Raw genomic sequence first — 14156 nt, forward strand, 5'->3', positions numbered from 1 at the left:
CCCAAAGCCTGGCCAGTGAAAAGGAACGGTTTCAGTAAGCTTAAACAGTATGGCCTAAGGCAGTGAGGAGTTAGCATTCTCTCCATCACTAGTATCTCCTGCAGTCCCTCCCCCCTCGTCCCACTTGAAATCCACTTCTGTGGCCGTAGACAATATCTATAAAAAAGAAACGAGACCCCCACTGCAAGCTGAGATTTTAACGATGAATTTTTTCTAAACCATGAAACGCAGTCGCCTTGATTTCGAAGCCAATGGCGATGCGTCGTCCACTTCACCTCCCCGAGGTGCTCTGCCATATCCTGCGCCGGAGGCTAACTCTCGACGTGAATCAATACATATACCCAAGATTTCGCGAAAAATACGTGCGTGCACCGAATGCAAAAGGCATAAAGTCCGTTGTGATATGAAGGCAGGGGAATCGGTCTGCTCTAGATGTCGTCGCATGGGCTTGGGTTGTGTCGTCAACAAGAGCCTCCAAACTTTGCTCGACGATGAAGCGGAGTACGTGCGCTTTGCTTCGTTTCAACCCGGATTCAACGAAGCATGTCTCGTTACTAACCCAATTGTACACTCTATGTAGATGGAAGACGACGATAGAGCTTGCCATGACCGATCTACTCAGAAAGGCACAATTGCCAGAGCTCTCGTACTATCAAGCCGTTGGCAAATCAGCGGAAACACCGCATAAGAAAAGCGATCGACGGGGGTCTACAGTATCTACAGAGGACATACATACCTCGAGGGGCGACGTCGGAAGAGATGCGACCGATGGCGGTGCTAAATCAGCGGCTGGAGTATCCTACCCGCCCTCCGATACGACCCAGCAACGATCGCAAACTGCTATTGACAGGGAAGAGAAACTACTGGTTACTGCTCCGATGGGTAGCTTGTATGAAGTGACTCAGTTGAGTGATATTCAAGAAAGTACCCCCGAACGGCATCATGCCTCGGACCGCGACACTGACCTTATCTCACGAGGGACTGTGGACTTACAAGAAGCGGAGGAGCTGTTCTATTTCTTTGACCAGGTACTCAATCGCTATTTATGGGATGGCATAGCCCTTGTGCATAAGGACCTTACATCAGTCCGAAACTCTTCTTCAATGTTGTCTGCAGCCATCCTCACTGTTACAGCTTTGCATATGCCCCAAAAAGAAAGACTTTTTGATACCTGCTACACCGAATTCGCGAAATTGGCATCAGAGTCAATGCTTGATAGACACCATACTTTGGATGATTTACGCGCATTATGTATAGGCGCTTTTTGGCTTGCAGATGTCAGTTGGAAGCTATCGGGGTATGCAGTCCGTATTGCAACCGAGCGCAACCTACACCAATCATACAGAAAGGCTACTCAAGGCTCACCCGAGCACCAAGAACAGGCAAGATTGTGGTATCTTCTCTATGTAAGTCTTCTCCATTGAAGTTGTGCATTGCAGATTCTAACGATAAAAGACTCTGGAGCACCATTTCTCCATCGCTTATGGTCGACCACCCATAATTCACGAGGACAAGAGTATCACCAATCATAATACCTTTACTATGTCCCCCACTGTAACACAATCCGACTTGCGTTTGCACAGCCAGGTGGATTTATTTATTATCCTTACTCGTATATACCATGCTTTTGGCCCCGACGTCGACCTTGAGGTACCTGAGAGCGAGTTTACTACAATCGACAAATTCGACGCCGATCTTGAGGAGTGGCAATCTGCGTGGTTACCTCGCCTAGGTATAATTATCCTTAAGCCCTCTGATTGAATATTTGCGATCTAACATGTTGGATTGAATAGCCGGGAGTCGTTATGTTGGTGCGTACCCTTATAAAGCCGTCTATCTACACTACCATTTCTCCCGCCTACAACTGAATTCTGTTGCATTGCGGACATATCATTGTTCACTGTCAGCCCGTCCCTTATCTAACGAGCGAAAAAAACGCGCAAACTTGGCCATAGAATCTGCCATTGGCACGCTATTGGTCGTCCTGGATGAGCCTGATATACAGAGGGCTTTGGTCGGTGTTCCGTTGTATCTACATAGCATGATCACCTTTGCCGCTGTATTTCTGTTAAAGATCGCAGCTAGAAGCTGCTCGAGCTGTATACCTAGTAAGCCGGACAAGCAGAATTCTATTGCATCGGCGGACTTGTCCATCGATATCGCATACGTGCGGGCCTTGGTTGGACGGATTATTGAGTTGATGGTGTCGTGCAGTAGGCGAGCTAGCGAGCGTCACCTCAGTCACCACATCGCCCGTGGTCTGAAAAAAATGCTTACGGGACTTGAGGAGTGGGAGAGAAGGAACTCTTACCACGGGCAGTCCACGGGGCAGAACTTTCGTGACCCTTCTCAAAATTCTATGTTCAAACCTATAATCATCCCTGGGGCCCAGCCACTGGGTGAGCGTGATACCATACTAAATCACCCGCCACCACTACTAGGTATAGCTCCCTTGTCTGCTGAGAGAGGCAGTGGATTGGAGTCTGCTGCGGCACAATTGAAGCAACGGCCAGGTCTCTCGGAGGGCTCAGTGGATCCTATGATGGCTGATTTGTGGGGCTTCGACGAGGAGTATTTCCCTACAGGGGTCTTTGACTTCCTTCAGTCCCAAATGCCTGCCTGATTCGGGCTGCCGCCGCTGCCGCCGGGAACTTTTGCAGATTGTGGCAGGATTGTGCTTGTTATACACCTCTTTTCCTGGTTTGTTACAGCATTGGTTAGCTTCTATAAAGCACCAGGGCGCTTTGAAACGAATCTCCATCAGACGGTGAAGCCTAATTTACTTAGTCTCTTATATACCGAGAGTTTCCACATGGAGAGAGGTCTCGCTCGGGATGCTGCCGCATGAACCGAAAGACTCTCTATATTGGAGGCCTTGTTATCTTTGGAAATCCTTCTGAGGGCAGGGGCTGGCACTTGTCCTCTGCATGTCGCAGGATGGCGGACTTCACTACTAGGTCTCGAAACCGGTACACTTAGCTTCACCCATCAGAGGGCGATAAACCGAACTGTTGCGGCATTCCACGAAGAATTACCTAATACGAGTCTTGCTTCAAGTTTCTCAAGTCAATGAACCAATTGTATAACAATTTCGGCGTACATAAGATTCGAGAATTGTACGATCTGGCTTGATGCTAGGTCGTAGTGCACAGTATAATGGGGATGACAACATATCCACAAGCCATTCTACGATATAACTGAGAGGCTCGATAATGGCGACTTGCTCCTATCAATCTCTTTTTCTTCTTCCCTCCTCTTCCCCCTTGCGTTTTACATTGAATATGGCACATATGGATTTCTACTTGTTCATTGGGTGACACTGCCGAGGAAACGGAACACAAGCCGAAACCGATAGATAGCGGGTGGGGGAAGTACCAAATATCCGCCTGCACTTCCCATAGGACGCATTGAATGATACGGGTCCTGTTTTTGAGATCTGTCTTAGCACCTAACTTGTGTATCAATAGGTAGGCCTACGGCTATCCCTGTGGTTGCGGAAGGTGGATGCGGAAGTTCACAAACGGCAGGCCGACACCCGGAGCGATTGCCGAGGGAAATTCTTCCTTTATTTAAAGTTCGGTCTTCCTTTCTTAGTTCGGGCGATTCAAACAGCTTCCCCGCAACAACTCCATACTATTTTCTGTTCACGTATGCCGTACTAGTTGTCAATTCAGCTGGAAAGCGTTTATATAACCATAAAGAGCTTATTCGACGTCGCTTCCACTTCTGTTTGAGAAGATTATTATCTGTCACCGCGCATTATACTACCCATCATCATGAATCGATCATTGCTCCGTGCGGCTTCACGTCACCTCCAGTCGGCAAGCCACGTGCACAAGGCGCCCGCAGCTTCACTCAATGCGCCGGTGCGCAGTTTCGCGACCGCCTTCAACTGGGAAGATCCTCTGGCTGCATCGGAGCTGTATACTGAGGAGGAACTGGCGATACAAAACACGGCGCGACAGTATTGCCAAGAGCGCTTGTTACCCCGGGTTCTCGGTATGCGATCTCTCCCTTTGGCAGAGCTGATACCTGTCTATGAAAGTCTCAGTTCATTACACAGAGGGATAGTGGATATACATGCTAACTGACAAGTATCTGTCAGATGCTTATCGAAACGAAAACTATGATCGCAAAATACTGGAAGAAATGGGCGAACTGGGTCTTCTCGGCGCCAGCATTGAGGGCTATGGTTGTGCAGGTGCCAGCACCGTTGCATCGGGTCTGATAACTAAGGAGGTTGAACGAGTGGATTCCGGATACCGATCAGGAATGTCTGTGCAGAGCTCGCTGGCGATGACAGCCATCTATGAGTTTGGATCCCAGGAGTTAAAGGATAGATTCCTGCCAGAACTAGCCAAGGGAAAGATTGCTGGTTGTTTTGGACTTACGGAGCCTAACCATGGCTCAGACCCTGGCTCTATGGAAACAGTTGCGCGAGAGCATCCTACTAAGAAGGGCTATTATTCGCTCTCTGGCACGAAGACTTGGATTACGAACTCCCCCATCTCCGACATAATGATAGTATGGGCCAAGCTGGAGAGCACAGGTAAGATCCGCGGGTTTGTGGTGGAACGGGACCAATGCCCCCCAGGAACCTTGGAGACTCCGGCCATCAAGAATAAGACCGCCTTACGGGCGTCTATCACCGGTATGATTCAAATGGATGACTGCCCGGTACCAAAGGAGAATATGTTCCCCGATGTTGAAGGCCTCACTGGCCCTTTCACCTGCCTTAACAGTGCTCGACTAGGAATCGCCTTTGGTGCCATGGGGGCTCTTGAAGACTGCCTAAGCCGTGCCCGGACCTATGCCTTAGAGCGGAAGCAGTTCAAGGGCAACCCTCTGGCGAAGTATCAGCTAATCCAGAAGAAGTTGGCGGATGCTGCCACGGATGCTGCTTATGGGACGCTAGCAGCGACCCAGGTTGCTAGGCTCAAGGACCAAGGCAAATCTACCCCTGAAATGATCTCCATGATTAAAAGACAGAACTGTGACCGGGCCCTGGCCAACTCCCGGATGTATGTAGTCCCACACCCATCCCCGTTACTAGTCGAGATTATGATACTAATCTTAAACCATTCGATAGACTTCAAGAAGTCTTCGGCGGAAATGCAACCAGCGACGAATACCATATCGCTCGGCATGTAGCCAACCTGTTTGTGGTGCAAACGTACGAGGGCCAGAGCGACATTCACAGTGAGTATCCGACCGCATTAGAAATCACCGTTTCTTCCGGCATGAAGGGCCTGATGCTAATGATTGGTATAGCGTTGATTCTGGGGCGCGCCATCACTGGAGTCCAGGCGTTTGTTTAGGACACTCGCCGCTGTCATCCTCGTAGAATCGCTTGCGGCTAATTTGGAATCAATAATGTGTGTATATATAGTAGTTGGGTAGACAGAGAGAACACATCAAGTCAAATAACAGTGTTCAATGTCTTACTAAGCAAGTTAATTGCCCCATGACTATTGCTGGCCTAGCTTCAATCATTACTACTGGGAGTACGGAGTAGAGCCTTCGAGAATCGGTGGTGCCCTATAGGCACGTGATATTAGACTGCGCCATGTGGGCACGCGAGGCTTGATTAGGCTTATATGAGAATGATCCGACATTTTGATGAAGACCTGAACGGGAAGTCGCTGAAAGGGGAGGAAGTAATTCAAGAATACCTTGGATCATAATACACACACACACACACACACACACACAGAGAGAGAGAGAGAGAGAGAGAGAGAGAGAGAGTGTGTGTGTGTGTGTGTGTGTGTGTGTGTGTGTGGGAGGGGGGGGGTGTGTTTCAAGACGGTGCCTTCTGTGAGTGGAGGGGAAAGAACATTGAAACCAAACTGTAAATGTCCTCTCTGTATGTAGTTATATGTACAACGTGTACCAACAAGATGGGTCTATATTCTATGTACTCTGTAATAATGGGGGTGTTCTCCGTTATGCAATGCCTTGAGACAAAGAAAAAAGAAGAGGAAAAAAGAGGGTCTCTTCCAGGCATGGTATTTAGTGTCCAGTCATGAATGAGAACCATGGCTGAAAGTGGCGATACCTTTACTTGGCCATCTTTTCGCACTTGCGCAAACTTACAGAATCTGTACTACCTGTACATGGCACTGACTACAGCCCCAGTACTAACTTAGTAGTATATCATTACTATGTCTGTACTCCGTACGGAGTACAGAGTAGAGGTCTTCTGTGTGGCTTAAGAAGGGGTGTGGCTGAGCGAAAGGTACGTATGGTAAAGTATCAGGACCGGTAATACGGTCACTGGATCTCGCTCATCCACTCTTGCCTTTCCCTCTCCCTCCGTCTCCCTCTTCGCTCTCTCTTCCTCTTTTTCTTCTTTCAGCCCAATTTCCCCCTCTTTCTCTTTTTGCCCCCCCTCCGACGTAATCATTCTCACTGTGAGTACTTCACCTCCAACACTCCTTTCTCCCCCAAAAAACTTTCTTTTGATTTTTTGATGTATTCCATTCTCTCCCTTCTCATTACATCCTATCATATTATTCTTCCCTCACTTCTAGCCTTACAGTACTGATCGGATTGTGTTGTGCAGATTTCCTAAATTCGATACCAACCGCTCTTTCGACTGAGTGGTCGCTCTAAAAGCCTCTTTCTCTCTCCTTCTCTTTTTTTAACATCACATCACCTACAAAATGGCTCTTAAGAGAATTAACAAGGAACTCACTGACCTCGGCCGGTAAGATATCTATATTTCTGTTTCCATGATTTCCCCTCGTTCTCCATCGTGCCACTGGACGAAACACCCCACTATTCCCGCGGGGCATTGACGAAGCACTTCCTACACGATGCCCTCCTTTGATCGATCGCTGTTCTCCCGAAATACTAACGCTTCCATTATTTTATAGTGATCCTCCCTCCTCCTGCTCCGCTGGACCTGCAGGTGAAGACCTGGTATGATTTCCCCCAAAACCCCTGGCCCTACATATCGATTCGTTCCGTTGACGGCGGTGTCGCGGGGCCAACGCTGTGACTCCCGCCACCCCCTGCACCCGTCGATCACAAACTGTTCTCGAGCGAATGTACTGACAGGCAATTTTATTACAGTTCCACTGGCAAGCTACTATTATGGGTCCTGTGAGTGAAATCCCAATTGTACCTCTCTGTTTTGGCAGCACTCGCCCTTTTTGGGGCAAATAAGGACCTTGGGGCTTACCCACTCGCCTTCTGTATGCTTGCGAACATGATCACTAATGCGATTGGCTTGCCAGGGTGACTCTCCATATGCGGGAGGCGTTTTCTTCCTAACAATCCACTTCCCTACCGACTACCCATTCAAGCCGCCTAAGGTCAACTTCACCACCCGTATCTACCACCCCAACATCAACTCAAATGGCAGTATCTGTCTCGACATTCTTAGAGATCAATGGAGCCCTGCTCTCACAATCTCTAAAGGTTCGTCGTCCGTATCTCCCGATCGCCGTTTTCAGACTAACCGTACTTTTGCAGTGCTGCTGTCCATCTGTTCGATGCTTACAGACCCCAACCCAGACGACCCGTTGGTGCCTGAAATTGCGCATGTGTACAAGACTGACCGCTCTCGGTATGAAGCGACCGCCCGCGAATGGACCCGGAAATATGCTATCTGATCTTGGAAATCTCAATATAACACGGCCACCCTGGTCTTCCAAATCGCTTCTGCGTCTTCTTCCGTTCCGTTAGATCAGATCCGAAGCCTGGCGTACCGTGATCGTAGATCCTTTCCTTGTTTTTCCATTTGCGTGTTTTAAATTACCTGTTACCCATTTTCTTTACCGTTTTTCCCTGTCGGCGGGAAATATCATATCCAACGATCATTATGACCAATACTCATGCATTCATGGCATCTTTTTGTTTCAAAGGAGTCGGGCAAATTACGTGATAAGCATATAGCCCAAGGCTCGTGGATCCGTCCTTGGGCCGGGGATGGGGTGGGGGAGGATGTTGCTGGTACGGTCGTGAAGGCTTGCCTGAGGTGTGATGGTTATGAGATGGCGTGAGGAAATCAGGTGGTGATGGTGTACTGGTGTTGGCATTTGTATCAGATAGCAGCTATCGAGGCAAAACCAATCCAACCCAGTTTATTGATGATGTCTTATTTGACTTCCAAGTGGCGTGTTCGCAAGTAACGCCTTGTCGCAGGTGCGTAGGATTCTCAGTCAATTGCCCGGTATACGTAATAGTCTACACGGCCTGAAGTATAAAATTTCATGTCCACAGAGGTATTGTCGCCCAAGGCTAGAAGATGTGTCACAATGATGCGTGTATGTATGTATGTCGATGTCTGAACTCCACATGTAATCTAAAAAATAAAAATAAAAAAAAAGAGCACGCTATGTGTACACTGAACCAAATCTGAAGGTAAAATCATCAAGCCCATTCTCTCCTGTCTGCGTTGTATCCTGTCGAAAGGAAGGCTTTGTATTTCCTATCCGAGTCTGGTATAGATTGTTCCTCTTTCTCGGACACCATTTCTGTCGATATAAAAACATAATTGATTGTTAAATCGATCCCAAACAGCAATAACTTCTCCGAATGTATACATAACATAACGCCAATGGTGGTACTGTGAACATGCCACACTTAGTTTTGTATGTCGTGAAAAATATGAAGGATTATGAAAGGCTAAGCATATAGAGATAAGATAAAGAAGGAGAGAGGAAGATGAGGGCGACGAGAAGCGGCCAAAAGAAGCAATAAAACAGACGAAGTAGTGTAAGAGGTAGACAGGACTCGGAGAACAAAATCATCCCTATGCAACTTGACTTCCCCTCCGGCTGCTGACTTTGGAAGGAGCCTTGGAGCCTCCCGCTACGCTGCCGCCTGCCTTGATGGTCCGCTGTGATGCCCTCGAAGCATGGCTCGAAACCTGACTCACACTGTCACTTGGCTTTACGGGCTCATCAAATTTGCTGGAATGTTTAGAAATCCGGGAAGCCGCTTTAGAGGCGTGGGAACGATGGGAAACGGAGGATCTCCTCGAATCATCAACCTGGCTAATAGAATCATCAGGAGTAACATTGGTTTCGACGTCAACATCATCATATACACTCTCTGGAAGCGGGATATTGCGAGCAGAAACGCCCGATTTAGCACCGCTGCGGCTGGAACCAAATGATGCGATAGAGCCTTCGGGGAGTGGGACGTTGCAGGCACTACGCGTCGCTGAGACAGTGCTGCTGGAATGAGATCTTGCAATTGAATGGCGGGAAGAATGACGAGAAGAATGGTGCGACGAGTGGTGCGAGCTGTGTGAAGAATGATGGTCTTGATAGTTGGCTTTGGATGGCCTAATTGTCGATGATGAATATACGCTTCCATTGTCCATCGCCCGTGACTTGTCATGGAAGCTGCTGATCAGAGTGGCCTCGTAACCCCGGGAATCAACCGGTGGTGGGTATTCAATCGCTCTGATAGGGTAGTCGCTACCACTGTACACGCTTCCCTCAGAGGCCCGGCGTCCGTTCTGATCAAGGTAAACGCTGCCGCCGCCTCCCCGTGGAACAAATTCCGAGCCCTCGTAGACGGTGCTGGCACGAGGGTTCTTTGAGGTGACACTGCGAGTCAAAGTCGGACGTACGTCTGACTGAGAGTAGACACTTCTGGCCGGGGGAGCCTCGATGGCTCTGAAGCCTTGCAGTTCCTGGGAGGGAGATGGAGCATGTGATGGAGATATGAGTTGTGCAAAATCTCGAGGAGAATATTGGGGCGGCGGTGTAGTTTCAGAAGGCTCTGGGTCGCCTTTTGACATTGCGTATGCAATAGCTGCGCCCGCTGCAGCTCCGATAAGAGTACCAACAATGGTCTTCGCTGCCTTACCATCGTCGGTTTTCTGGGTGGTGTGATGCACGACATACGTTGGTGACGGCGCCGGTTGAACTTCGCGGGGAACGACCGATGGCGCAGCTCGCTCTACAGCAGTCGTCGCCTTGGAAACATAAGATCTAGCTTCAGATCTGGGGGGAGCCACACTCTCAGGCTTGACAGAGCTGGCTTTGCTTGTCGCCTTCGAGACAATTGACGGAGCTGTCTTAGATATGACCGAGCCATTCTCGAGCAAAGCCAAAGCCGACCTGCTAACCTCCGACCTAGCTGATGAGCTGCTCGGACGATAAACGGCCTCAATGCTGTTGCCATCGACATCGATGATAGCTGCGCTGTAGTAGCCAGATTCAGAATCACGGGTTTTCGGCTCTCCGTGAATCTTCCCACCAGCCTTCAATGCATGGATAAAGAACTGGCCTACTGCGTCCTTTGATGGGGCAGGAAATGCAACATGTGCGGCACCAGCTGGCACCCTAAAAAGCGAGTCAGCACACAACTTCGATTAGCATTGGCCGGGTGCTTTTACTTACCCTGGCTTTTGCTCCGTTATCCAAAAATCTGCCGGTTGCCCGGGGTTCTGGCCGAAGCCAATATAATCGTCATGACGACCAATAAACTGGTATCCCAGGGGCTGTAGACAGGAGAGGAAGAATGACGTTGAGGTGGGGAGATGGGAGACGGTCAAGGTAAGATGTGATACAGGCATGTCCAATGAAGGGAAGGACTCGCCGGGTGGTCAGCGAGTATACACGCGACGGTTGGATCTTGGGGAAGGAAGTATAGTATAGAGGACGGAAGCAATACCAGATGCTTCGGACTTCGTCCTCACAGGGATAGGACCACAATCCGAGGATTGACTAAGGTTGTAACGGGAGGAAGGAAGATGTATGGTGAAAGGAAAGAATATATAGAGGTACGAACACTAATGATCGAGTGAAAATAGAATGGGACGTAAAGGAAGGAGCAACAAGGTGACAAGATATATTACTTCAAGGCCAAGCTATCTGTACGGGGGAATATCCCAAGAGTGCCCAACTAAGATCCAATCAGGACTGATCGGAAGCTAACAAAAAGAAAGATTTGTTCCCGAAGGAAACAACCCGCTCTAGTAATGCAAAACACGGTCTAGCATAGCAGGTGTTATTGCATAAGCTCGCAATACGTCCGAAGGCAAACCAGTTCCGACGAAGTGTCGACCTGACTAGCCCTGCGTTCTCTTACCGAAAAGACGAAATCCTGCCAGAAGACGGTCAAGAGACCCATGATGTTACCTATCGGTGAAGCTAGAGACGAGGGGAAGAAAACACTCTCACACGCCGCCAGGTCATCGTGGGGAAAGCCTGGCGGACGGTGCTGTAGGTGGCCCTGCCGGCATCGGATGGGGCGCCTATCAGGAAACAGTGGATACTGCAGATGAGCCAAGCATAAAACCGCATCATGTCAGAAGTTGAAGTGAATGAGGCGACGATACCAGGGTTGAGGTGGAGGATGGTGATTGGTAGTGGTGGAGTCGATATCGGCCAAGAAGGAGTCAGAGACAACACAGTACTCCATACTGCTACTTTTTAGTAATCATCATCATCATAAGTTAATGAATACCATAATAACTGAGAGAGGAGATGATGCTAATATGGGATTCGAGATTCTAGCTCGAAAGGCCCAGGGCGAAGTAGTTGGGCTTTGGTCTTAAATGCCTCAGTGCTCTCTTGTTTTCAGAGACAGCACAAAGCCGAATAGTTTCACAAAAGGACCGTTTGGGGCCACTGAGGGGGGCACACTGGTCACCCTGACCGATGGGGGGAGTTTCGTTCCTGTTTTGGGCACTTCTGCTGCTGTTAGTCGCTGGATGGCGCCGTCTGACCGCCAAACAACACCCACTTGGTTTCTGCGTCGTGGATCATATTCGACGAATGAGCGGATGTGACATCAAGGGTCATGTTTTCCGGAAGGAAGGAGACAAAGCAAAACAAAATGGCCACCGAGCAGGCCTCACTTGGTTTCAAAGAGACTGGGCCCATGCAGAGGATCTGACATCGGCGTTGATCTTTAACTCCAGTAGTTGATCGGCCTGCACTCTAGCAGTAACGAATTAGGATGATTGATGGATTTTGCATGTAACCGAAAAACCCCCTCCAGAAATTAATGCCACATGAATCAACCCGTCCACAAGTCAAGTGAAGCGGGAGATCCACCCCAAAGATTTGCTGCGACATCTGCGTGCCACGTTGAAGAGCGAGACTCCATTCCCAGCCACTCGAACCACCCCGATCGATACTTGGATATGGAGTCGATGCAAATATCCATTCTGGGTCAATAGTGCATTGGTTGTTAGACCCCACCGAAGGAAGTGAGTCACAGAGAAAAAGGGGGAAGAAGAGGGAAAGTGATGGAGGGGACAAACGAGAAGGAACTGAGGGAAAGTTGACCGTGAGTTAGGTAGCCTCAGGCATATAGTCACGATAGTTCTTCATGTTCACCTTTGGTTTTTCTTCTTCCGCCTTCAACTATCTTCTGAACTGAACTAAACTAAATTGCCCGATGTATTGATACGATCAGTCATCTTACTGTAAGGCGGTTTTGCGAATCGCTTTTCAGCTTACTGCCTTCGTTGAATATTTTATGAACACATTACGACCTTGCACTTATCCGATCCGATGCATGCATGCAGGTACGCCTACATACCTACTGTCTGACAACATGCTGTCCTACTCCTACCAGAAAAGAAGAATCGAATATTGACTGAAGTCAATGTCAAGCCTGAGCGCAGAGCGTCTTGTCTCAACGATATTGCCAGTAGTTGATTTCCCCATTATATTTGTGTGCTTAATCCTATTATTAACAGTCACGTCATCTCTTGGTCTTCAGGTGCGATACAAAGCCCCGGCACTGTACAGACCTTTGCTTGCACAAAGGAAATTGAAGAGATGCAGATTGTGGAAGAACGCAGAACCTCACTGAGGATGGTCGAACTGCAAAGCCTAGTGGTAGAAGAACTTTGAAAAAGCCCAGACCACACCCTCACCACTTTCTTATCGCAGATATCCCTGATGTTTACTTGATAAGGGCGAGCTATCCAAGCGGAAGCTGATAGCTCTCTAAAAGAGCCCTTAGCATAGTGATCGTGTAACCTTCGGTATTGCGCGGCGCTGAAGGTTGCCCTGATGCACAAGAAACAAGAAACGCGAAAGATATCAAAAAACAATAAGAGACTGTAGGTAGTGAGCCCAGAACGGTAAAAAAGGATGTGACACAGGAGACACGTCCTGTCAAAGTTGATGTTTGCTGCACTTCGGACATCTCAAATTGGGTGGATAGTCGCAAGGAAATTCGTTACCTCGTCAAGCTTTGGCCGTTCCTATCGAAGGAAGATTGTATCCGAAACGTGCGAATCATACAATATCCCACACTTCCTCGGCTGCGTGGCAGAACTTGCTACATGCCACGCTAGCACTCAGGCTGTAGTTGCTGATACTGATCGTGTCGTCCTTGAATGTGTCGGCAAAATCATCGTGACCTTTGGCCATGGCTCCGACAAAGATACAGACGCTCTCCTTAGGACCTAGAGACTCAATGTAATCTCTGGTCCGCACCACCGGAGCCTCATAACTGAGGGTCACCTTGCGGCAATTAGGGGGCAGATGATCGGTGATGGGGTTCTTGATGACTTTGAGCAACTTCTCCTGAGAATTGGTGGAGCGGATCGAGAGCCGATGCAGGAGCTGGACCATGAGACCAGCAAATCGCTTGAATGTACGTGGAATTCGAACACTTGGGTTCACTTCGATTAGGACACCTTTGGCCGTGTGGATGTAAATTTGGAGTTTGCCGGCCTTGTTGACAGGAGAGTCAAGCAGAGTGAGAAGACACTGCATCAAGTGTGGTTAGTTTTTATCACCGAAGGCTCATGTACAGAAGCCGCAATCCGAGGAAGAAAAGATATACCTGATGAGTGATATCTGGTCGAGCTTCACTGATGTCTCTATTCATCTTGCGCATCACACCGATATGCTCATCGCTGTTCAGCAATGAGTACTTCTCATCACGACCGGCGCCATTGCGCCCACCATGGGAGGCACGGTAGGTCTCCAGACTAGCATGGGATAGGACAACGATTAGGCGTTGAGTTTCCTTGTCGTTGGCGGCAATGGGAACATGTTGCTCGGCGACGAGCTGGGGTAATTCCGGGGGCGGACAAGACTGAGTCCCTGGAGTTTGAATGCGATTAGCATGCAGTACATTGTGTTCTGATTGCATGTTGAACGAAGTATTAAAAGAGGGGTCGATGGTCGCGGGGCTGGGCTGCGAGAACCACAACTGGTTTGATG

At 48.9% G+C, this 14156-nt stretch overlaps 5 protein-coding genes across 5 annotated transcripts; 3 read left to right on the top strand and 2 right to left on the bottom strand.

The window, feature by feature from the left end:
• Window positions 1-144: 144 nt before the first annotated feature.
• Window positions 145-3241, top strand: BDV38DRAFT_47326 (uncharacterized protein). The gene is made up of 4 exons (XM_032063408.1): window positions 145-501; window positions 581-1406; window positions 1456-1732; window positions 1794-3241. The coding sequence occupies exons 1-4, from the start codon at window positions 221-223 to the stop codon at window positions 2621-2623; spliced, it is 2214 nt and encodes a 737-aa protein (XP_031915733.1). The 5' UTR covers window positions 145-220; the 3' UTR covers window positions 2624-3241.
• Window positions 3035-5743, top strand: BDV38DRAFT_242137 (acyl-CoA dehydrogenase). Its single transcript, XM_032054076.1, has 4 exons — window positions 3035-3999; window positions 4106-5021; window positions 5090-5199; window positions 5272-5743. The coding sequence occupies exons 1-4, from the start codon at window positions 3777-3779 to the stop codon at window positions 5316-5318; spliced, it is 1296 nt and encodes a 431-aa protein (XP_031915734.1). The 5' UTR covers window positions 3035-3776; the 3' UTR covers window positions 5319-5743.
• A 531-nt stretch (window positions 5744-6274) lies between these two features.
• On the top strand, window positions 6275-7727 carry BDV38DRAFT_47073 (putative ubiquitin conjugating enzyme (UbcD)). The gene is made up of 6 exons (XM_032063405.1): window positions 6275-6410; window positions 6563-6706; window positions 6876-6921; window positions 7075-7104; window positions 7239-7422; window positions 7477-7727. The coding sequence occupies exons 2-6, from the start codon at window positions 6663-6665 to the stop codon at window positions 7614-7616; spliced, it is 444 nt and encodes a 147-aa protein (XP_031915735.1). The 5' UTR covers window positions 6275-6410; window positions 6563-6662; the 3' UTR covers window positions 7617-7727.
• Window positions 7728-8628: 901 nt separating this feature from the next.
• BDV38DRAFT_47357 (VOC family protein) lies at window positions 8629-10772 on the bottom strand. The gene is made up of 2 exons (XM_032063409.1): window positions 10362-10772; window positions 8629-10304 (listed from the first exon to the last, which is right to left on the bottom strand). The coding sequence occupies exons 1-2, from the start codon at window positions 10535-10537 to the stop codon at window positions 8759-8761; spliced, it is 1722 nt and encodes a 573-aa protein (XP_031915736.1). The 5' UTR covers window positions 10538-10772; the 3' UTR covers window positions 8629-8758.
• Window positions 10773-13220: 2448 nt separating this feature from the next.
• Window positions 13221-14085, bottom strand: BDV38DRAFT_281026 (18S rRNA pseudouridine methyltransferase; the record flags this gene model as incomplete). The annotated part of the gene is made up of 2 exons (XM_032059446.1): window positions 13221-13697; window positions 13774-14085. 2 exons carry the CDS (start codon window positions 14083-14085, stop codon window positions 13221-13223), a joined length of 789 nt encoding a protein of 262 aa, XP_031915737.1.
• Window positions 14086-14156: the final 71 nt, after the last annotated feature.

Source organism: Aspergillus pseudotamarii (genome assembly GCF_009193445.1).
Source record: "Aspergillus pseudotamarii strain CBS 117625 unplaced genomic scaffold BDV38scaffold_15, whole genome shotgun sequence".
NCBI lineage: Eukaryota > Fungi > Ascomycota > Eurotiomycetes > Eurotiales > Aspergillaceae > Aspergillus > Aspergillus pseudotamarii.